At 44.7% G+C, this 23,265-nt stretch overlaps 1 protein-coding gene across 1 annotated transcript in view; it reads left to right on the forward strand.

Moving 5' to 3' along the window:
- PKHD1 (PKHD1 ciliary IPT domain containing fibrocystin/polyductin) overlaps positions 1 to 23,265 on the forward strand; it is an 808,705-nt gene that overhangs the window by 410,513 nt on the left and 374,927 nt on the right. The window contains exons 31-33 of the mRNA XM_089685961.1: positions 18,545 to 18,752; positions 20,493 to 20,647; positions 21,916 to 22,110. Coding sequence (XP_089542087.1) covers positions 18,545 to 18,752; positions 20,493 to 20,647; positions 21,916 to 22,110 — 558 coding nt within the window. The remainder of the gene's footprint in view (positions 1 to 18,544; positions 18,753 to 20,492; positions 20,648 to 21,915; positions 22,111 to 23,265) is intronic.

Below are 23,265 nucleotides of genomic sequence, written 5' to 3' on the forward strand. Positions count from 1 at the left end.
AATCGTGTCTCATAGACTTACATGCAAAGTCATGTCCTCATTGACTTCAGTGCAAAATTGCATCTCATAGACTCTCATACGAAAATGCCCCTGGTGACTTCAATGCAAAATTCCGTCTCATAGACTTTCATGCAAAGCAGCATCCCTATTGACATTAATGCAAAAACGCCCCCTAGTGACTTCAATGCAAAATTGCTTCTCATAGACTTTCATGCAAAGTTGTGTCTCCATTGACTTTGATTCAAAAACACCCCCTATTGATTTCAATGCAAAATCGTGTCCCATAGACTTATACACAATCGTGTCACCATTGACTTCAGTGAAAAAAATTCCCTCTAGTGACTTCAATGCAAAATTGCCAGCTGCATAATTTAAATAGAAAAAAAATTAAACTGTCCGTTTCAGTTTTGGCCAAGTGCATCCTGAATTTTTGGTTTTGGCACCAGAATTTTTATTTCAGTGCACCACTAGCGTTAACTAAAAAAAATTACAAGGCATTCAGTGAATGACAGGAGTGCCACCAAGCGACCCCCTGAGGTCATTGTGCAAAGGGGAAGCCACTCTCACTGATCCCAAGCAGCACATGGAAGATTATGGCAATTACTGTAGTAGTGCCAACTACTACAGCAATTTCCAGCTTCAGGCATGAGATATACATACTTCCATTTTGCCACGTTAGACCAATATACAGGTGAAACTCGAAAAATTTGAATATCGTGCAAAAGTTAATGTATTTCAATAATGCAACTTAAAAGGTGAAACTAATATATGAGATAGACTCATTACATGCAAAGCAAGATAGTTCAAGCCGTGATTTGTCATAATTGTGATGATTATGGCTTACAGCTCATGAAAACCCCAAATCCACAATCTCAGAAAATTAGAATATTACATGCAATCAATAAAACAAGGATTGTACATAGAACAATATCGGACCTCTGAAAAGTATAAGCATGCATATGTACTCAGTACTTGGTTTGGGCCCCTTTTGCAGCAATTACTGCTTCAATGCGGAGTGGCATGGAAGCTATCAGCCTGTGGCACTACTGAGGTGTTATGGAAGACCAGGATGCTTCAATAGCGGCCTTCAGCTCTTCTGCATTGTTCGGTCTCATGTCTCTCATCTTTCTCTTGGCAATGCCCCACAGATTCTCTATGGGGCTCAGGTCAGGCGAGTTTGCTGGCCAATCAAGCACAGTAATCCCATGGTCATTAAACCAGGTTTTGGTGCTTTTGGCTGTGTGGGAAGGTGCCAAGTCCTGCTGGAAAATGAAGTCAGCATCCCCATAAAGGAAGCATGAAGTGCTCCAAAATCTCCTGGTAAACGGCTGCATTGACCCTGGACTTAATGAAGCACAGTGGACCAACACCAGCAGATAACATGGCTCCCCAAATCAACACAGACTGTGGAAACTTCACACTGGACTTCAAGCATCTTGCAGTGTGTGCCTTTCCATTCTTCCTCCATACTCTGGGTCCTTGGTTTCCAAATGAGATGCAAAAGTTGCTCTCATCAGAAAAGAGGACTTTGGACCAATGAGCAACAGACCAGGTCTGTTTTTCTTTAGCCCAGGTAAGACGCTTCTGACGTTGTTTGCTGTTCAGGAGCGGCTTGACAAGAGGAATACGATATTTGAAGCCCATATCCAGGATCCGTATGTGTGTGGTGGCTCTTGATGCACTGACTCCAGCCTCAGTCCACTCCTTGTGAAAGTCCCCAACACTTTTGAATGGCCTTTTCCTGACAATCCTCTCCAGGCTGCGGTCATCCCTGCTGCTTGTGCACCTTTTTCTTCCACACTTTTCCCTTCCACATAACTTTCTATTAATGTGCTTTGATACAGCACTTTGGGAACATCCAACTTCTTTTGCAATTACCTTTTGAGGCTTTCCCTCTTTTTGGAGGGTGTCAATGATGGTTTTCTGCACAACTGTCAGGTCAGCAGTCTTTCCCATGATTGTGATTCCTACTGAACCAGACTGAGAGACCATTTAAAGGCTCAGGAACCCTTTGCAGGTGTTATGGCTCAATTAGCTGATTAGAGTGGGACACTTTGAGCCGAGAATATTGCACCTTTTCACAATATTCTAATTTTCTGAGATTGTGGATTTGGGGTTTTCATGTAAGCTATAATCATCACAATTATGACAAATCACAGCTTGAACTATCTTGCTTTGCATGTAATGAGTCTATCTCATATATTAGTTTCACCTTTTAAGTTGCATTACTGAAATAAATTAACTTTTGCACAGTATTCTAATTTTTCGAGTTTCACCTGTAAGTATGCAAAACAAATAATTCCTTGACTCCACCTTTAATGAAAGTTGGAGATTTAACATTACATCACCATGTTAAAGCTTTTATAAGATTTTAGTGTCTCGGTTTACATATACTTTAAGGCCCTACTGATGTGCATCATTACTTAGCAGGAAGCAGAGTACGCTTATGTAATATAAAAAAAAGCGTCTGTTCCTGTGTGCGAACACATTTGCAAATACATGCGCAAGCCACAGTCCCGCGTCAAGGGTCCTCTGTATACTTCGGACCTAACTCTAAAATTTCTAAAGCCTCCACAGTGGGAGCACATATATCAATGGATAGGTTAAGGGCAGGTGTGCCTGGAGGGAGACCACCCCTCCTTAAAGGTACAGGGATGCACATGACACCCATCTATAGCAAAATGACAGTAAAGGCATCCAGTGCATCCCTGCATCCAATTCAGCCAACTGTACAAATAATGTCCCAACCTACAACCAGCAATAGCAGCAAGGTCCACATGGCAGGGCAATGTGGAGGCTCTGGAAATTTTAGAGTTAAGTCTGCAGTATACAAAGGACCCTTGGCACAGGATTGTGGATTACGCATGTATTTGCAAATGTGTGCAAACAAAACCCTCTTTTTTTTTTAAAGCAAACTGTTAAAGAGGGTCATTTCGGTTGTTTTGCAGGCTGGCTGGTAAGTGTACTGGGAAATCCTTTGTTTTATTGTGATGTACATTGCCCTTCCTAGTACACCTTGCTGCTAAAGGTGGTTATAGGTTGGGACGTTTGCCATTTTTTATACAGTTCTCTGTTCTTGTGTACAATTACAATTACAAAATAATTCACAAAAGCAATGCCGTCATCGATAAATAAAAGACCATGCATTCCCCTAAAAGCAGTGCAAAAAATGAGAATTGTAAAAAATGCATTTGCCCTTCATACCGACATGACATCTAAATCAGGGTAGCATTTAAAGATCACAATCATTTGTGTCAATCCGTGTTTCTACATTGTGGTTTCTGTACGTTCAATATGTAAGAGAGAGAAAACGGTTATTGAAACATGACTGTTAGTCTGCACCCTCCTGTCACTTATCGGGCCGGGAAAAACAGTAATCTCAAATGTAGACAGTGATAAATTTCCTAACTAAACAATCAATAACATTTTCCTCCGTCCTGTACAGGCTGCCTGTGCTGTGTCAGGGGCCGTGATTAAACTGTCAAGCCTTTCCCATTCCCTCTCCAGAAAAATGACACTCTTTTAAACTGACATCTGATTGGCAGCCAGTTTATGGGTGGCTTGCCCTGATTGGCAGGAGGGCTTCCCATAGCCGAAGGCAACTGTAAAAATTTCCCAACGCGCCTCGACCACCCGAGATCTAGCCTGTCAGTCAACTGGAATTCTGGGAATTTTATTTCCCCATTTTTTTTAAAGTTACATTAACATATCAAAGCAAGGAGCTGACACAGCTCGCTAAACAGTCTGAAATTGTGCATGGCTGCGGAATAATTTCAACTTTCCTAAAAGAAAAGAAAAGAAAAAAAACTTTTTGTCTCCCGCAAGCTTGCAGAGAATTTCAAAGTCTGTTTGTTTAATGATTTTGAACTGTGATATCGGTCTAAAAAATAACACTGACATGGTCTCCAATTTGTTATGTGCCATGGAGCGAAATGGTATTAAATTAGAAGCAGCTCATAGCGTTCCGTTTGATGTAAGCGCAGGCAAATTGATACAGCTCTGTTTTCCAAAAGAGGCTCGCTCGCTCAGTGTTAAATCGAGGATCGCACAAGTGTTTTCAATGATGTTTAATTGTAGCCATCCAACAGAGACTGTACTTTGCACAGAGCATTAGAAAAAAAAAACTCAATAGCTTGGCTCGGTTCTGTATTATCTACTGTGAAAAAGAACCATCTGACGCTTTTATTTCCATCTCACATGGCAAATTAGACCTCTTCGTTCTTCCAGCACGCCATCAGCCGTACAGATGTAATGTGCTATCTCTTCAGATAATCTTTTGTTTAAAGTCTGCAATCCTCCTGATAATGATAAACCTGAATGTTTCTCTAGGTGTGGTAATCTAAGTCGGAGACCAGGAGGGCTGCTACAAATTTCTCTGCCGAAAGAAATCCTAGAGGAATTACAGAGCAAAACTACTTGCTGGTTCAACTCTGTCATTCCATAGAACAGAGGTTCTCAGTGTTACATTATGTACCTACCAGGCCAGCGGTTGTCAGCTATGGGGGCCTCATCTGTGGCCCCTGACATCACCAAAGAGCTGCACATAATGTTCAGTATATGAGATGCTATAGAAGGGGGGACTCTAAATGTGTCAGTACAAGGGCCACATCATATATATTATAAATAATCATGGGACAAAAAAGTCTCCATTAAAGATTCCTTATATCAGGGTAGTCCCTTTTACATCAGATTTCCCATCATATTTTCCCCTTACATCAGGATATCAAGTTTCCTATCAGATTCCCCCATTATGTCAAGCTCCCCATCAGAGTTCCCCCTTACATCAGGGTCCCTCTTTACATCAGGTTACCCATCAGAGTCCCCCCTTACATCAGGGTCCCCATCAGGTTCCTTCTTTACATCAGGCTCCCCATCAGAGTCTCCTTTACATCAGGTTTCCCATCAGAGCTCCTCCTTACATCAGGTTTCCCAATAGATTCCCCCATTACGTCAAGTTCTCCATCAGAGTTCCCCCTTACATCAGGGTCCCTCTTTACATCACGTTCCCCCCTTACATCAGGGTTTCCATCAGGGTCCTTCTTTACATCAGGCTCCCCATCAGAGTCCCCTTTACATCAGGTTTCCCACCAGAGTTCCTCCTTACATCAGGTTTCCCATCAGATTCCCCCATTACGTCAAGTTCCCCATCAGAGTTCCCCCTTACATCAGGGTCCCTCTTTACATCACGTTCCCCATCAGAGTCCCCCCTTACATTGGGGTCCACATAAGGGTCCTTCTTTACATCAGGCACCCCATCAGAGTCCCTTTTACATCCGGTTTCCCACCAGAGTTCCTGCTTACATCAGGTTTCTCCACCAGATTCCCTCATTACGTCAAGTTCCCTATCAGAGTTCCCCCTTACATCAGGTTCTCTATCAGAGTCCCTGTCAGGGTCCTTCTTTACATCAGGCTCCCTATCAGAGTCCCCTTTACATTAGGTTTCCCATCAGAGTTCCCCCTAACATCAGGTTTCCCATCAGATTCACCCATTACATCGAGTTCCCCATCAGAGACCCGCCTTACACCAGACTCCCCATCAGAGCCCCCCTTACATCAGATTCCCCATCAAAGTCCCCTCTTATATTAGGGTAACTTTTGGAGTCCCCCCCATCAGGTTTCCCATCAGTGCTCCCCCTTACCTCAGGGTTCCCATCAAAGTTCCATCTTACATCAAGGTCCTTTGAGAAACCCCCCTTACATCAGGGTCACCATCAGGAGTCCTCCCTTAAATCAGGGTCCCTAGCAGAATCCCACTTTACATCAGGATCCCATGAGAGACCGCTCACCTTTTTTTCCATAATAATTTTTTATTAAAGATAATGCAAAAACAGTAACATATACAAGAATAACAGGATAGTACAAATGACATAATAATACAATTGGAAAGAGTTTGCCCTTCATACCGACATGACATCTAAATCAGGGTAGCATTTAAAGATCACAATCATTTGTGTCAGTTCCTCCTTTATTATTATTATTATTATTATTATTATTATTTTAAGCTGCAGTTTTAAAAATAGAATTTTGAAATTACAGTTACATGTTGATGCGCATTTGAGGTTTTAGTGCATTCATTTATATCATGTAAAATATGAGGTGGGAATGGAGTCCTAGAGAAGATTTCCACTTCCAGAGAAGAAAACCTGTAAAATGCAGGAATGCTGGGATAGTGCGTTTAGGAATCTAATTGTCATTTAAAGCGGAGCTCCACCCAAAAGGGGAAATTCCGCTTTAAGTCTTTGTCCCCTGCTCCCCATTAAGGATTAGCACTTTTGGGGAGCGGAGGGGGAATCCGGTACTGGAACTTGACAGGTACCCACCCCACTTCCACTGCGATCACCTAAGGCGATTGGAAGCTGAAGTTGTCCTCCCCCCCCTCCCTCCCGGTAGTCTTCTGGGACACGTGACAGGTCCCAGAAGACTACAGAGCCATTCACAAAGCGCAGCGCTTCTCATGCGCAGTGGGCACCCGGCTGTGAAGTCGCGAGTTGTCACAGCCGGGTGCCCACGCTGAAGATGCCAGCGCCGGGGAGAGAAGATGGCCGGTGAAACCAGTCATGGTGAGGACACCGCTGGACTGAGGGACAGTTAAGTGTCTGTATTTTAAAAGTCAGCAGCTACAGTTTTTGTAGCTGCTGACTTTTATTTATTTTTTTTGTCAGCTGGAACTCCGCTTTATGCCAGCCATACATGGGTCGAGTTCTGAAGAAATTTTATTTAAAAAATCGGAAATTCCATACGTTTTGTAATCTGATGGTGCCACCATTGATTTAGAAATTCGACCAACCAAGCCTTCAATTTCACCTTATATTGTTACAGAAAAGACATTTCATGGCAGGGAATTGTCTTTTCTTTTCAGGTCACAGCTCATGAGCAGGGGCGGACTGACCAGCTGGAAACTCAGGCACTGCCTGAGGGCCCGGGGTCAGTAGGAGGCCCCATGAGATGCCCCTGGTACCTTTTTCATAGGCTTTTTTGAGTTTGGGCAAGGACACAGGGGTCCCATGATCCCCTATTGCCCGGGGGCCCCATGAGTTGTCAGTCCGCCCATGCTCATGAGTATTTCTTTTTCGATTATTTTTCTTGCACGATTCTCCCAACATTGATTAGAAATTCGTTCATCTTTCAAAAAATTTCCAACATGCACGATCAATCAAATTTGATGGTTCCATGAAAGTCGTCCATTGCTGCAGCTCACTAATGGTGCAAAATTCTTAATTGCAATTTAATTACAATTAATTACGATTTGGCTGGCTTAAAGCGGTAGTAAACCGCAGCTTAAAAAAAATCCCCTTTAGGGTAATGTCATTATGTGCTAGTATGCACTTACCGTAAGCCCTGGTTCACATATGTGTGGGTAGTCCCGCTGCGGATCTGCATGAAAATCCGTGCAGCCGCACTACCCGCACATAGGAATGCGGACCCGTGGGTGGGTGCCATTAGTTCTAATGGCACGCCGCCCGCACTGGAAAACGCAACCGTACTGGGAACCGAGGTTCCCGTGCGGGCTGCGTTTTCAGAAGAAATGCAGGGACTTCTTCCTTGCGTGTCACGGAGCACGGGAGTCCATTCAAATGAATGGACTCTTGTGCCCACGCAAAACGCGGCCCGCATGGCCGCATATATGTGAACCAGGGGTCAGGACTTACCCTAAAATAAAGCCCTTCAGTGTCATGCTGTCATGGCTGCAGAGGCTTCCATCTTCACCTGGTCTTCCTTCCAGGTTCGCAAGCTCCGGCCACTGACTGACTGAGCCATGATTACGTCACTTCCACGCATGTGCACAGGAGTCCAGGGCCACGGCACAGTGCTCTGAAGGAATGGCACGGGTATGCTGATTCTTCAGAGCTCATGCACTGGCTCTCAAAAAAAGCGAATATCTCCTCAAGGGTGCATGTTCAGGAGATATTCACGTTACCTACAGGTAAGCTTTATTATTAGCTTATCTGTTGGTAAAAGTATAAAAAAAAGAGTTTACTACCACTTTAAAGGGGATTTACTAAAACTGGTGCGCTAAGAATCTGGTGCAGCTGTGCATAGTTAACCAATCAGCTTCTAACTTCAGCTTGTTCAATTAAGCTTTGCCAATAAAACCTGGTTACCATGCACAACTGTACCAGATTCCATGTTCACCAGTTTTAGTAAATCCCCCCCTAATAGTTTGGATTTAGATGTAATTCAAGCTAATCACAACTTGGACATACACAGGGGCGGACTGACCATTTGGAAACTCGGGCACTGCCCGAGGGCCCGGGGTCAGTAGGGGGCCCCATGAGATGCCCCTGGTACCTTTTTCATAGGCTTTTTTGAGTTTGGGCAAGGACACAGGGGCCCCATGATCCCCTATTGCCCGGGGGGCCCATGAGTTGTCAGTCCACCCCTGGACATACAGTATATCCCAAAAATGTTTAATTTTAAAAACCTTGTTTCTCTAATGGCAGTGGCTAAATGGTTAGCGCTTTCGCTTGACAGTTCTAGGGTTGTTGGTTCGAATCCCAGTTTGCATGTTCTCCCTGTGCCTGCGTGGGTTTTCTCTGGATACTCTGGTTTCCTCCCACACTCCAAAGACATGCTGGTAGGTTAATTGGATCCTGTCTAAATTGGCCCTAGTATGTATATGTATGAATGTGAGTTAGGGACCTTAGATTGTATGCTCTTTGAGGGTTAGGGACCGATTGGAATGTACTATATATATATATATATATATATATATATATATATATATATATATATAAATATATATATATATGTAAAGTGCTGTGTAAATTGACAGCGCTATAAAAGTACCTGTAATAAATAAATAATGGTAGTCATTATCAGAGTAAATACTACAAATGCCCACCCTTCTAACAGCTACAAGGCCTAGGCAGAAAATAGAATAACATATGGAATGGATGCTACTGCGCAGGGGTGGACTGACACCTCATGGGGCCCCCTGGGCAATAGGGGATCATGGGGCCTCTGTGTCCTTACCCAAACTCAAAAAAGCCTATGAAAAAGGTACCAGGGGCATCTCATGGGGCCCCCTACTGACCCTGGGCCCTCGGGCAGTGCCTGAGTTTCCAAATGGTCAGTCCGCCCCTGCTACTGCGTTATCTAGTCATCTACCAGAGAGCCCTGTTTGTCACTAGATTCTCAGACTCTATCTGCATACACTATTATTATTATTATTATTATTATTATTACTACGAGTTTATATAGCGCCAAAGGGTTTGCTCAGCGCTGTACAATAGAGGGTGGACAATACATGGCACAGTACAACAACAAACAACGTACGAGGGGTAAGAGGGCCCTACTCTTTCGAGCTTACAATCTAGGTGGGAGGGGGTAAAGGTACAGTAGGAAGTGGCTGAGGGGAATGAGGGGTGGGAGGAGAGAGGGAGAATGGCCGTTAGGTGAGGGTGGGGTAGGCTTCCCTGAAGAGATGGGTTTTGAGGGAGCGCCTGAATGTGAAGAGGGAAGGCGACAGTCTGATGGATTGGGGCAGTGAGTTCCAGAGGATGGGGGAGGACCTGGAGAAGTCCTGCAGTCGTGCATGGGAGAAGGAGACCAGGGAGCAGGATAGAAGGAGGTCCAGTGAGGAGCGAAGGGTACGGGTAGGGCGGTACTTGGGGATCAGATTGGTGAGGTAGTCAGGGGCAGTGTTGTGAACGACTTTGTAGGTCAGGGTTAGGAGTTTAAATTTGATGCGTTGGGCAATCGGGAGCCAGTGGAGGGAGAGGCAGAGGGGGGTGGCAGAGGTGGAGCAGGTGGTGAGGTGGATGAGTCTAGCCGCTGAGTTCAGGATGGTCTGGAGCGGGGAGAGCCTGCACTTGGGTAGGCCGGTGAGAAGAGAATTACAGTAGTCAAGGCGTGAGATGATGAGGGAGTGTACTAGAAGTTTGGTGGTGTCAAGGGTGAGGAAGGTACATATCTTGGCAATGTTGCGAAGATGGAGCCTGCATGTGTTTGTGAGTGATTTGACATGCGGTTGGAAGGAGAGGTTCGAGTCAAGAATGACGCCAAGGACTTTGGCTTGCGGGGTGGGAGTGATAGTGGAGTTGTTGGTGATGATGGATAGGATGGGGGGGGGGTGTTGGCAGGGGGAAAGATGAGGAGCTCGGTTTTGGAGAGGTTGAGCTTGAGGAAATGTAGCGACATCCAGTCTGAGATGTCATTTAGGAGGTGAGTGATGCGGGCGGAGATAGTGGGGGTGAGGAGAGGGGTGGAGAGGTAGATTTGGGTGTCGTCAGCGTAGAGGTGATAGTTGAAGCCGTGAGAGTGTATGAGTTTGCCCAGGGAGGAGGTGTAGATGGAGAAGAGAAGGGGTCCAAGGACAGAGCCTTGGGGGACCCCAACAGAGAGGGGGAGGGAGGGGGAGGTGGCACCATTGTAGGTGACACTGAAGGAGCGTCGGGATAGGTAGGATGAGAACCAAGAGAGAGCAGTATCTCTGATGCCAAGGGAGAGTAGTTTATTAAGGAGGAGGGGGTGGTCAACTGTGTCGAAGGCCGCAGAGAGGTCCAGGAGAAGGAGGACGGAGTAGTCGTCCTTGGCTTTGGCGTTTAGTAGGTCGTTAGTGATTTTGAGGAGGGCAGTTTCAGTGGAGTGTAGGGGACGGAAGCCGGATTGTAGTGAGTCAAGGAGGTTATTGTCTGTAAGGTGGGAGCTTAGGCGAACGTAGACTATGCGTTCAAGGAGCTTGGAGGTGAGTGGCAGCAGGGAGATGGGTCTGAGGTTGTTGGGGTCCGCGGGATCCAGGGAGGGCTTTTTGAGGATGGGGGTGATATGCGCGTGCTTTAGGGGGGAGGGGAATACGCCAGTAGAGAGGGAGAGATTGAAGATGTGGGTGAGGGAGCGGATGAGGGAGGCGGGGGGTGACCGGAGGAGTTGAGAGGGGATAGGGTCCAGGGGGCAGGTAGTGAGGCGGGCTTCTGAGAGGACTTTGGCGACTTCCTCAGTAGTGACAGGGCTGAGGGAGTGCAGTGCGGGGGGGGGGGTTATGGTGGGCAGGGCATTGGGAGAGGTGGGGGGCAGTGCGGTTGTGAGGGCAGAGGAGGGGGGAGATGAGGGGGTGGCGGGGGTGAGGAGGCTAGGTGGGGAGGTAGATTGCAAGTTGACGATGTCCTTACGGATAGCGTAAGGACTTTATTTACTGAAAAAATTTATTTACACTAAAACTTTATTTACTGAAAAAATTTGATTCAGTCCTCCATTCCATTGCTTCAAAATGACAGGTGCTCTTGACATGTCCATTTTGTATGGATTGACCCTTCAGGATCTTGATTTCTCTCCCGACATCTATGTAAATTCTTAAAGCTCAGCTGTGCAGATTGAGGCGTATGTGAAAAAATGCTCCAAAAATCCAAACTGACTGTCTCACAAATGATAATATATTGGGTCATAAATATTCACGCGACATTCTCTTCTCTAACTTTCTTTGTGAGCTTTTCAAAATTCTTTCCTCCCTCCTCGGGGGTCATACGTTTCCCCAGCAAATTGTCCAAAATTGGTCATAATCGGGCACATGCTCAACGTTGTGTAACTGACAGCTTTCCATTAACAATAATGCGTAATTCAATTGACAGCCATGAAAATTTACCTAGCAATATGTTGTCGTTAGAGCCAACTGCTCTTAGCATTTAAACGATCCTTTCAGCGAGCCTGCTAATTCCTGCAGGCAAATATTCCTTGTCGCATTCAATAGCACCATAGATTAAGTGGCAATAATGGAAAAGCAGTGCCAGCTGTATGCAGAAAGCGCTCACGATAAAGTGCTTGGGCGCCATGAGTGACGACGGCGAAGCTGCCTAATAGGGATCACATTTTTTTTTCCTGCACAAATGCCTCAAATAAAGCAGGAATTGTTTAAAGTGAACCTGTGTTTTGTCCCTGCTGGACAAAGCTATAGCTTCACTTTAGTGCCTGTCCCCTGCAGCAGCTTGTGTTCACCTTCCCTTCATTCCCCCTTGATCCGTTCCCTGTTGGGGGTGGGAGGTGCGCAAGAAAAATAGCATTTATTCCTTGGTATGGGGAACATGTAACTCCCGTACCTCACATGTGATAGAGCTGGTACTTGATGACTTGATGAGGACATTGGTGAAGTCACATGGTAGAAGAGAAAGAGTCATTGTGCAAGCTTCAACTAGAAATGACCTGGAGCTAAGATGGTGCTCCTTGCCCCTGCTCTCAGCAGCAAAATAATTAGGATGGGAGTGAAGGGAAGGTTAAGTATGGGTTGCTGCTGCAGACAGCTGTAGACCCCATGCATGCTCTGCATTTAGCCCCGCTGCATGAGGCTCTGGCATTTATCTATGGGTGTAGGGAACAAGTGCATTGTCCAGCTCTCCTGCCAGCAGCCTGTCAAATTCAATGTGAAGCCACCTGCAGTAACTATCAGTCTCTCTAGCGTTTGACAGGTTGGCATCAACAGGGTTGGACAGTGCACCTGTGCCCTTCATCCATAAATAAATGCCAGAACCTCATGCACCAGGGCTAAAATGTCTGTGTTTAGTGCTGGATGTACACTATATTGCCAAAAGTATTGGGATCCCTGCTTTTACACGCACATGAACTTTAATCCCAGTCTTAAGGTTCAATATTGAGTTGGCCCACCCTTTGCAGCTATAACAGCTTCAACTCTTCTGGGAAGGCTGTCCACAAGGTTTAGGTGTGTGTCTATGGGAATGTTTGACCATTCTTCCAGAAGCGCATTTGTGAGGTCAGGCACTGATGTTGGACAAGAAGACCTGGCTCACTGTCTCCGCTCTAATTCATCCCAAAGGTGTTCTATTGGGCTGAGGTCAGGACTTTGTGCAGGCCAGTCAAGTTCCTCCACCACAAACTCGCTCATCCATGTCTTTATGGACCTTGCTTTGTGCATTGGTGCACAGTCATGTTGGAAAAAAAGGGATCATCCCCAAACTGTTTCCACAAGGTTGGGAGCATGAAATTGTCCAAAATGTCTTGGTATGCTGACACATTAAGAGTTCCCTTCACTGGAAATAAGGGGCCAAGTCCAACCCTTGAAAAACAAGCCCACACCATAATCCCCCTCCACAAAACTTTACACTTGGCACAATACAGTCAGGTAAGTACTGTTCTCCTGGCAACTGCCAAATTCAGACACGTTCATCGAATTGCCAGACAGAGAAGGGTGATTCATCACTCCAAAGAACATTTCTCCACTGCTCTAGAGTCCAGTGGCGGCGTGCTTTACACCAGTGCATCCAATGTTTTGCATTGCACTTGGTGATGTAAGGCTTGGATGCGGCAGCTTGACCATGGAAACCCATTCCATGGAGCTCTGTTGTTGTGCTAACCTGAAGGACACACAAAGTTTGGAGATCTTTAGCTATTGACTCCGCAGACAGTTGGCGACTTCTGCTCACTTTGAACTTCAGCATGTGCTGACCCCTCTCTGTCATTGTACGTGGCCTACCACTTCGTGGCTGAGTTGCTGTTGTTCCCAGTTACTTATACTTTGTTATAATACCACTAACAGTTAACTGTGGAATATTTAGTAGCAAGGAAATTTCACGGATGGACTAATTGCACAGGTGGAAACCTATCACGGTACCGCGCTTTGAGTCGCTGAGCTCATGAGAGTGACCCATTCTTTCACAAATGTTTGTAGAAGCAGTCTGCATGCCTCTGTGCTTAATTTTATACACTCATGGACATGGAAGTGATTGGAACACCTGAATCCAATGATTTCGAGGGGTGTCCCAATACTTTTGGCAATATAGTGTATTATTCAGTAATAGGGTCATATTGGGAGAAATTTAATAAAACTGGAGAGTGTAAAATCTTGTTCAGCTGTGCATAGAAACCAATCAGCTTCCAGGTTTTATTGTCAAAAAGTGGTGCTAAAGTCTAAACATTTTTTACCTTAAAACGGTAGTAAGCTCTTTAAAATGATTTAAAAAAAAAGCAATATCATATTGTCCTAGTATGCATTGCATACTAACACATAGGGAAAGACTTACCTTGAAACAAAGCCATCCAGTGGCATGCTGTAACCACTGAAGTGGCTTCCATCTTCACACGGTTTCCTTGCATTCCTTGCATTAAGGTAAAAATGTTTCGGAATCGGTTTTGGCCCCTCACCCCCTTTTTACTTACCTGAGCCCTCATTTGATGCAATGCTATGCCCATCTGCAGCTCTTCTCTCCCCTCACTTCGATTTCTCACTGGCTTGTTGGGGCCCACTGCTGTCAATCACAGCCAGTGACAAGGGAGTCGGAAGCGGGTCCGAGTCCTGCTGTCTGTGTCAATGGACACAGCAGCAAGGCTCAGGAGCGAGCAGCTTCCCATGGGGCACTGGACAGAGAGGAGGAGTCAGGAGTGCCAGTGGGAAACCCGAGAAGAGGAGGTTCGGGGCCACTCTGTGCAATTCCATTACACAGAGCAGGTAAGTATAGAGATGTCTGTTTTTTTTTTGTTTTTTTTTAAATAACAAACATATATTATATATTTCCTTTACAACAAGCTGAAGTTAGAAGCTGATTGGCTACCATGCACAGCTGCACCTGATTCTGAGTGCTCCAATTTTAGTAAATCTCCCCCATTACGTCATATTGTGCTCCATGGCTTTTAGGGTTTGGTTCACACCAGATGCAGTCCAGTACATTTTTACTCTGCAGCAAAAACACATGGCCCTAGTTCACACCAGTGTAGTTGGTTCCATTGCAGCCAAAAAAAGTAAAACATGTTTCATTTTTTTCTTTATGGAACGGATCTAAAATGTGGCAAAACACATAACAAATGCTCAGGAATGCACCTGTCTCCAATTGAGATGAAGAAAAAAACACACCAGAACGCATCAAAAACACAAATGCAGAAACACATACTGAATGCAGAAATTGTGGAGTGAACCAGCCCTTAAAGTAAATGTAAACCCTCAACTTGCATAACAACCCATACAGTTTAAAATAGAGATGAACGGTAAAACATTTGTGTATAAATATAAAAAAAAACATTATAAATAACTTGTTTTCTGTTCTCAGCTGGATAAGAGCTGGGGGAGGAGAAACAGCAGGACACTGTTTTTCCCAGTGAATGGATGTGTGTGTGGAGGGGAGGTTGTCAGTAGATGTCTGATCATTGGAGGAGACTACACTGAGTTCTTGGCACAACTACAGAAATGACCACTCCGTGCTCTCATGCCTAGCGTGGTCACCTTTTAATAGGAAAACAGAGGGACTGTCAGGAACACCAGAAGCAATACAAAGAAAACAAGATACTTTTTCATATGAGTACATATCAGGAATATGAAATATTGTGTTTTTCATTCCCTGCTAAATCTTAAGGCCAATGATATATTGTAACCAAAGCTTAGGGGAGAGAAAGGGAAACCTACAGATGGATATAGCAGTCTACACATAGACGCTATTGACAGAGGATAGCCAGTAGTGTATGAATAGAAGGAGAATGCTCTAGTTTCAGGTTCCATGCGTATCATTCTCCTGCACAGGGCCAGATCTAGCTTGTCTGATAAGGGGGTGCATAGTGTCAACACACCTTCATTTTATACTTGTGGCTACATGCAGTGCCGGGACAAGTTCATTCAGTGCCCAGGGTAAAAATGGCAAACTACGCCCCTCCCCATCCCAATGTGTACTTATAGTTCACCTTTCAGTCCCAGAGCACCTGCTGGGAATAGAGGCAGCTTTCCCCATCTTCCCTTCTCTGTTTATGTGATATGCCATATGATAAGGGGAGGAAAAGGTAGTCTGCACCCCCACTCCCTAGCGGCACCGTGCCGGAGCTGAGGTGTGACTGAGGTGTGCAGCTCAGTGTACAAGGCAGGGGTGGACTGACCATTCGAGCACTCGGGCACTGCCTGAGGGCCCGGGGCCAGTAGGGGGCCCCATGAATTGCCCCTGACACCTTTTTTATAGGCTTTTTGGGTGTGCTTTGAGTGTGGGCAAGGACACAGGGGCCCCATGGTCCCCTATTGCCCGGGGGCCCCGTGAGTTGTCAGTCCACCCCTAGTACAAGGTGTACAGGCAGATAAGAACATTTGTTGTAAAAGAGACATAGTATGCCTCTTCTGCATTACAATCCTACCTGTTTTCCAATTTTCCCCTAAAGTTTCATTTTAATTTCAATAAAAAGAAACAAATATAAAAAAATTATAAAAAACGGTGCTCCTATATTTTAAAATAATTTATAGCTGCTATAAAAAAAATCACAAATGAAATAGACTACTATATATTGTCCAACTGAATCAGCAGTAAGAGCTTTATTACACTTGTGGCAAGGACTGCTGCTCCTCTGAAAAGCAATGTGTGTTTGGATTGCTTTTAAGAGGTATTTGCCAGGGAATAAGGAAGCGATATGTCACCTCCTCACCACATTTTTTAATCCCCTAAATGCTGCGCTACTGTAGGTCAAATGCAGGTGTTGCATGCAGTTCTGCAGAGGTTGCAGAATGGCCCCATTTACTTGAATGGGTTGCATTCAGCAGGCAAAAGTGCATGCTGAAGGTGGTAGAGGGTATGATTCCTTCTGCAGCCTCAAATCATAACTTTACGGCCATAGCATCAGTACACTCCCAGCTGCTGTCTCTGCAGCCTAAAGCAGTAGTAAAGTCCGCTTTAATTTCTTCATTCTAGGGGCCCCCAAGTGGGTTATGCCATAATGTGCTAGTATGCTCAGCACTATGACAGGCTTACCTATTATACCAATCCCTCCAGTGCTGCGCTGTGATTGATCTGGGGGGTCCTGGGTGCTTCCATCTTTGCCCAGTCTTCCTTCCAGGTTCTGTGACTTTGGCTACTTGAATGCCAGGGCCACGGTGATGTAAATTGCAGCAGCACAGATCCGGGCCATAAATGTTCACTGAGCTGCACATGCACGGCTCAGTGTACATGACAGCTGACAGGCAAGAGGAAGCATTTTTGACAGTAGAGACAGGTAGGGTCTCTCCTGTCATAAATATCCTGTCTGTCAGTATTTAAAAAAAAAAGAAAGTTTACTACAGCTTTAAAGGGGAACAGAAGGGGTGGCAAAAATGAGGCTCAGCTGAACGTTTATATTGTCTCCGCCTGTCACACCCCCCATCAACACACACAAGTGTAAACAAGTCCTAATAGTCAAGTATAAGAATAATATATAATTCATCCAAAAGAACAAAGTCACTTTAGGAACTATTAAAAAATGCACTAAGTATTCCTTGATTTATCAATCAATTCCCCGGGGCTCATTCCTTATATGAAAACAGCAAAACAAAATTGCACTGTACCTGTAATACTTCAGTGTTCTGAGATTTGCCTGGGTTTAGTCCCAGCACAATGGCTTGGTTTCCTGCCGGCCCGCACACTGGCCTGCCCACCACCTGTAGCACTTCCCTAGAGTTGTGCTATAGATCTGATAGGTGGTGAGCGGGCATGGACACAAACCATCAGAAGATGTCGGGAATAGACCTGGACAGATGAAAGAATACAGAAGCATGACAGCTGGTGGGTGGGCCGGCCGACGGGGACACAAGCTGTCAGATAATGCTGAAGCTGTAATACAGATGAAATACAGACATGTTATCAGTGGTGGGTGGGCTGGCGAGCTGGGGCACAAGCTGTCTAAAGATGTCAAGACTAGATCCAAACAGATGACAAAATGCAGAAGCATTACCAGAGGTGGGTAAGCTGGCAAGTGGGAACAGAGGCCAACTATGAAGGCAGTATTGGGGTGACAACTGTGCCTGTCACTGGGATGCAGAAGGAGCTGAAGTTCCCGTGCCCCCATCAACACTGAGCCCTGGGCACGTGCCACCTTGGTCCCTCCCTTGTCTCGGCCCTGGCTACATGCAAAACGGTAAATGGTAGGTATGGCAAGATTTTGTTTAGGAGTAGGGAGGGCTGTACTTCAGTGGTACTGGATGGAACTGAGCTTCAGTACCTTGTTTTAGGGTCCACTCTTCTGATGCCACTGGTCCTAGGGGGGCGTGCAAGACCAAAATCCATTAGAAGTGAAAGTCAACGCATCCTTCCTTACCCCCCTGATTTGGGGGTCATGGCAGTGAAAGTTAACCTCTCCACCCCTCCTTCCTGCATTGGTGGTCTTGGCCATGAAAGTTAATGCCCCCATCGACTAACCCCCCCCCCTTCCCCCACCTGCTTTGGTGATTTTTATATTATGGACATAGATAACTCTGCCTCCCAGTACAGTGTTCTCTCAGTGCTGGAAGCTGGAACACAGAGAGCCTTCCAATAACAAAATATGAGACTGAATATGGACACTGGCAGGAATAGCTACACTAATAGCTACAGGGGTATAGATCATTGACAGCCTCCATCTAATACCTGATTGGAGGGGTGGTAACACAGGACCATAAATGGGAGACAGGGACAGAGTGTTGTCACCCAATAACAGAAAATGGCTATTGAAGGACCTTCATGGTGGGATTAATGGGTATTACTTTAATAAAAGCTGCAGTTATAAAATATTGATAATGATCTTTGAATTTAACATGTTTCATCTAACAAATTTTTGAGATTAGGTTCACATATTCTTAACTACCCTGGACAGGAAATCTTGACTTTTCCACTCTCTTATTTTTCAGGCTGGGTTCCAAATGTCGTTTTCACACACTTGGCAGTTGCAACCAGAGCCAATGATTCAGACCTGGTGCTAGCGGATCCTGTTAACTGGCGTGTAGGAGATGAAGTTGTCCTTTGTGGAGGAAAGTTTGAGGGTCTCATCAAACAGCAAGAAATTCTGAACATACGATCCATTAATGGCACACACCTTTCTTTCAGCCCATCGCTGAGGTGAGTCACACTTCAAATTCATTAGAACCTCAAGATGTCAAAGCTGTTTCAAAGAGAGTATATACAGGTTCACAATTTTCAGAAGAACTTCTACATTATGCAGTTTTATTTCCTTCAACCACAGTTTGAAGGAAAGAAAATTGCTTGATTCCACCAGCAACACAGTCAGTGTTGATGGGGGAATCCCTCCTGCTGCGTTATTGTGTTCTGCAATAGGGGAGCCTTCCCAGAATACAATGATCACTACTGGCAGCTATAGCCACCAGCACTGATCACACACAAAAAAAAACAAAAAACAACAGGCTGGTTGTACTGAAGTCGATCATTAGATTGACTTCAGTACAACCAGCCTGTCCATAGATGGATCAAAATTCGGCCAGTACCTGCTGAAATGGCCGAATTTCCATCCATCTATGGCTGGCTTACATGAAAGAAAAGTATTCTCTTGATTGCAAGCTTGTATGGGTATGACTTTCTTGTATCGTGTTATTGTTTGTGCTTCTAGTTCTTGCAATGTTTTTGCTATAATTTGCATGTGTTTATCACTATATACGTTTTGTGTATTGTATTTTTTATATTACGCAATAGATGTGTAGCGCTTCCTCCTTGAGGGCCGCTGGATTTTACTGGTTCCCCTAAACTCTGCACATCCAGGCAACACACATTTTCCACAATTTCTCCCAGAGTCAGTAAAACAGTCCTTCGGGTTGGTTTTGTTGTTTTTAATAAGGGTTAAAACTTGGATGGGGTTTAGGGGTATATGAGATGCTCAAGTAACTGTAAAACTTTGAGGACAACTTAGCAACAAAATGTACAAAAATGTGGACAAAAATCAGCAACAGTCTTAGTAAGGAGCACTGAGTCCCCTTTGAACCTCCTTAGATCCCAGATGAAACAGTCTGCATCCACCAAGCTGTCCTGAGGGTATCCCTAGGAAAGGGATTTCAGGATCTACTATGGAGTAGTCCCAGATGAGAACTAGTTGGTTATTGACCGCCCTCTCCCTTCTGTGGACAAGGAGGTGTAGAAGTACTCACACTGTCCTATCCCGTAGCTTAATGAGTTGCAGGTGCTTTCAGGCCTTATGCTGGGTTGGCTTCTTCCCTGCTGAGAGGCTGTCTCTCCCAAGTAGACTGTAGGGCACTGGAGATTCTTCTTTCCAGCTTCAGCCTGTAGGCAGGCCTCCCTTTACTGCGGCCCCCTCCCGGGCTTCACACCAACACCTTCCTTCAATCCATCTTCCACCCAACTTTAACAGCTTCCCTGCTGACCAAGCTCCCCCACATTTAAGGGATGTCCTAGCCACCATGCCAGGCCTCCTGCCTGGGGATTGGCCAGGTTCCCTCAAACATGCAAATCCAGACCTCCTCCCCTCCTCCGCCACTCTTTTAGAAAGGTTCAGCAATTTCTATAAGCGTGGAAGGGCTCCAGGAGTCCTGACCTGTAGAGCTTCCAAGCCTAACCTGAGGTAACCTCACTGCCTCACTTCTGGGCTGACTCATCCTAGACTTCTGACAAGTCACTGACTAACCAAAAAAAAAAAGACCTAAAAATCTACACAGAGGGTGCTACAGATGTTTTATAATAGATGTTTTTGGCACAGTACTATGAGTTGGCACTGGATACATTTTCTGGCTTTTTTTTTTTACATGATGCCTGTTTACTTTAATATTTACTTGTAAGCTTGAGTTCAAAATTTTTAGGTGTCTTAATTTCAGTGTAGCCATTTTTCAATTACAGGTATTCCTATGACGTTGTGAAGCAATTTATTGAAGCAGACTGGATACTTCTAAGACCTGTTATAGCTTTGCTAAGCAGGGATATTGTAGTACAAGGGAATCTAACAGATGAGTACATCACCCACTACCAACGGTGTCAACAAGTAGGAGTGTCAGGTATACTTCTATATATATTGTAAGGGGGGCAAGCTTAATAGTAAGAGTGGTAAACCATGAAAGAGAATACCCAGGAACGTTCCAAGCAGATTGTCCTGCATTTTTTAAGCAAGGCAGCAAACACAGTTTTCAAAACAATAGGGCTAGGAGGGCTTGGTAAAGCAAACCCACAGCATAAATCAAACAGAACATCTGCTTTTCTGAGTTAACAACTAAACTCAGGTCCAGGGGCCGACTGACAACTCATGGGGCCCCCGGGCAATAGGGGATCATGGGGCCCCTGTGTCCTTGCCCAAACTCAAAAAAGCCTATGAAAAAAGTACCAGGGGCATCTCATGGGGCCCCCTACTGACCCCGGGCCCTCGGGGCAGTGCCCGAGTTTCCAAATGGTCAGTCCGCCACTGCTCAGGTCAGTTCCTGATCAACAGGGTACCTCCCAATGGGTTCCTTCATTAGCAGCACCTATACCTTTTTAGTGTTCTGTCAGCAATCAGCCTTTTCACCCAGCAGCAGGCTCCCACAGCAGAGACATTGAGAGAAAGAGCCCCAATCATCAGTCAACTCACATTTGCTGTTACATGGCTAGAACTCCATTGCTTCTATAGCTTCTCTCAGGCTGACGTGTCGCCCATTCCCAGGATGTATGATGTCACATAATAACACAATATTAATGGAACATCATCTCCCAGGCCTATTCTCTATAGTTAAAGTTTGGTTAGACCCCAGACTACAGATGTCATAAATATTAGATGATTGTACCTGTCATTAGTGGTATGTGTGGGTTAATGCCATGGAACAGGGTCTAATACCTGGCTTTAATCCTTGCCCCCCACAAAGATGGTTGGCATGAGCTGTGGGTCAGCTCCCAGATCTGAAATGTTGGGTCACCAGCTAAAGCATCAAATTGTAAAGTGGAGAGGCAGTCAAACCAAGGCAGGAGATAAACAAGAGCAGGCAGAAACCAGGCACAGAGTCATGGAAGGGCATAAACAGAAACCAGTTACCAAGATCCAAAACCATCAACAGAAGCAATAAGCCATTAAAATCAGATTCTAAAACCAGACATGTCATAATGAGACTAGTAGATAAGCCTATTAGTATATATTAGCATACTACCACCTGTTTGGCACCTAGGTCTCGCAGTATCCTCATATGCACTGCCATTTAATTTTACTAGTTACTGAATGTACCATTTAACAGTATATATGGTTATTCTGTATATACATACAAGTAACATGTCCTATTTTTTTTTGTTATTTTTTCTTTAGATATTTCGGAATGCCCCTATGACAGAAGTGAGAAAATTTTGGGATCTCAAGATTTGGGTTTGGTTTTCATGGCACAAGCTTTGGAAGATGAGTCCAATCTAATCCACATCTCTGGAGTCCAGTTCCTCCACATGGGCCAGGCTTTCAATAAGCCCATTGGTGCTATAAATATTATTGGCAATATCCCATTGTTTGGTATGAAACTATGGCACCATAAATAAATAACAACAGGAAAACTTTGATATATGTAACATATATGCACATTGGTTAAAGATGCTCAAAGATTTGAAGGGTGGTTGGATGTACAAGAGTAGTCAAAGCTAAAGTTTTGATAAATATAGAGAGGGAATGGTAGCCAAAAAAGGATGGATTTGATGATTGTCACCTCGTCTCAATAGCTGGCTTTAATGTCAAATGCTATGGCCTTACAGTACTGGACTACTGTGTTCACCCATGGGTCACTATCCACATGCAGTATGCATAGTTCTCCAGTGGGCCTCCCCTGGTTGTTCTAGTTATTTTTACATTTCAGAAACATACTGGTAGATAAATTGCTTCTGATCACACTGTCCCTAGAATGTATGTACATGTATAATATTTATTTATTTTAGGTACTTATATAGTGCCGTCAATTTACGCAGCACTTTACACATACATATTTTACACATTCACATCAGTCCCTAACCCTCAAGGGGTGTACAATCTAAGGTCCCTAACTTACATTCATACATACACATATTAGGACCAATTTAGACAGGATCCAATTAACCTACCAGCATGTCTTTGGAGTGTGGGAAGAAACCGGAGTACCTGGAGGAAACCCACGCAGGCACAGGAAGAACATGCAAACTCCAGGCAGGTGGTGCCATGGCTGGGATTTGAGCCAACGACCCTAGTACTACCAGGCAGAAGTGCTAACCATTTAGCCACTGTGCTGGTGAGGGACATTATACTGTAACATCAGCAATAGTTAATTGATATTATACTATATACTGAAAAAATAATGAATTATTAGGCAATGATTCCAACACGACCAGGAGATATCAGGTCATATACTCACCAGCCTCTTTATTAGGTATCCCTGTTGAATTGCTTGATAACATAAATTGCTAATCAGCCAATCACATAGCAGCAACTCAATGCATTTAGGCATAACCATCCCTAGGGTTTACAGAGGATGGTCCCAAAAGAGAAAATACCCAGTGAGTGTCAGTTGTGTGGATGAAGATGCCTTGTTGACGTCACAGGTCAGAGGAGAATGGGCAGACTGGTTCAAGATGATAGAAAGGTGTCAGTAATTCAAATAACCACTTGTTACAACCAAGGTATGCAGAATACCATCTCTGAGCG

Source organism: Staurois parvus, unplaced genomic scaffold (genome assembly GCF_062004578.1).
Source record: "Staurois parvus isolate SC_StPar_1 unplaced genomic scaffold, SC_StPar_1.0 ptg000390l, whole genome shotgun sequence".
Classification (NCBI taxonomy): domain Eukaryota; kingdom Metazoa; phylum Chordata; class Amphibia; order Anura; family Ranidae; genus Staurois; species Staurois parvus.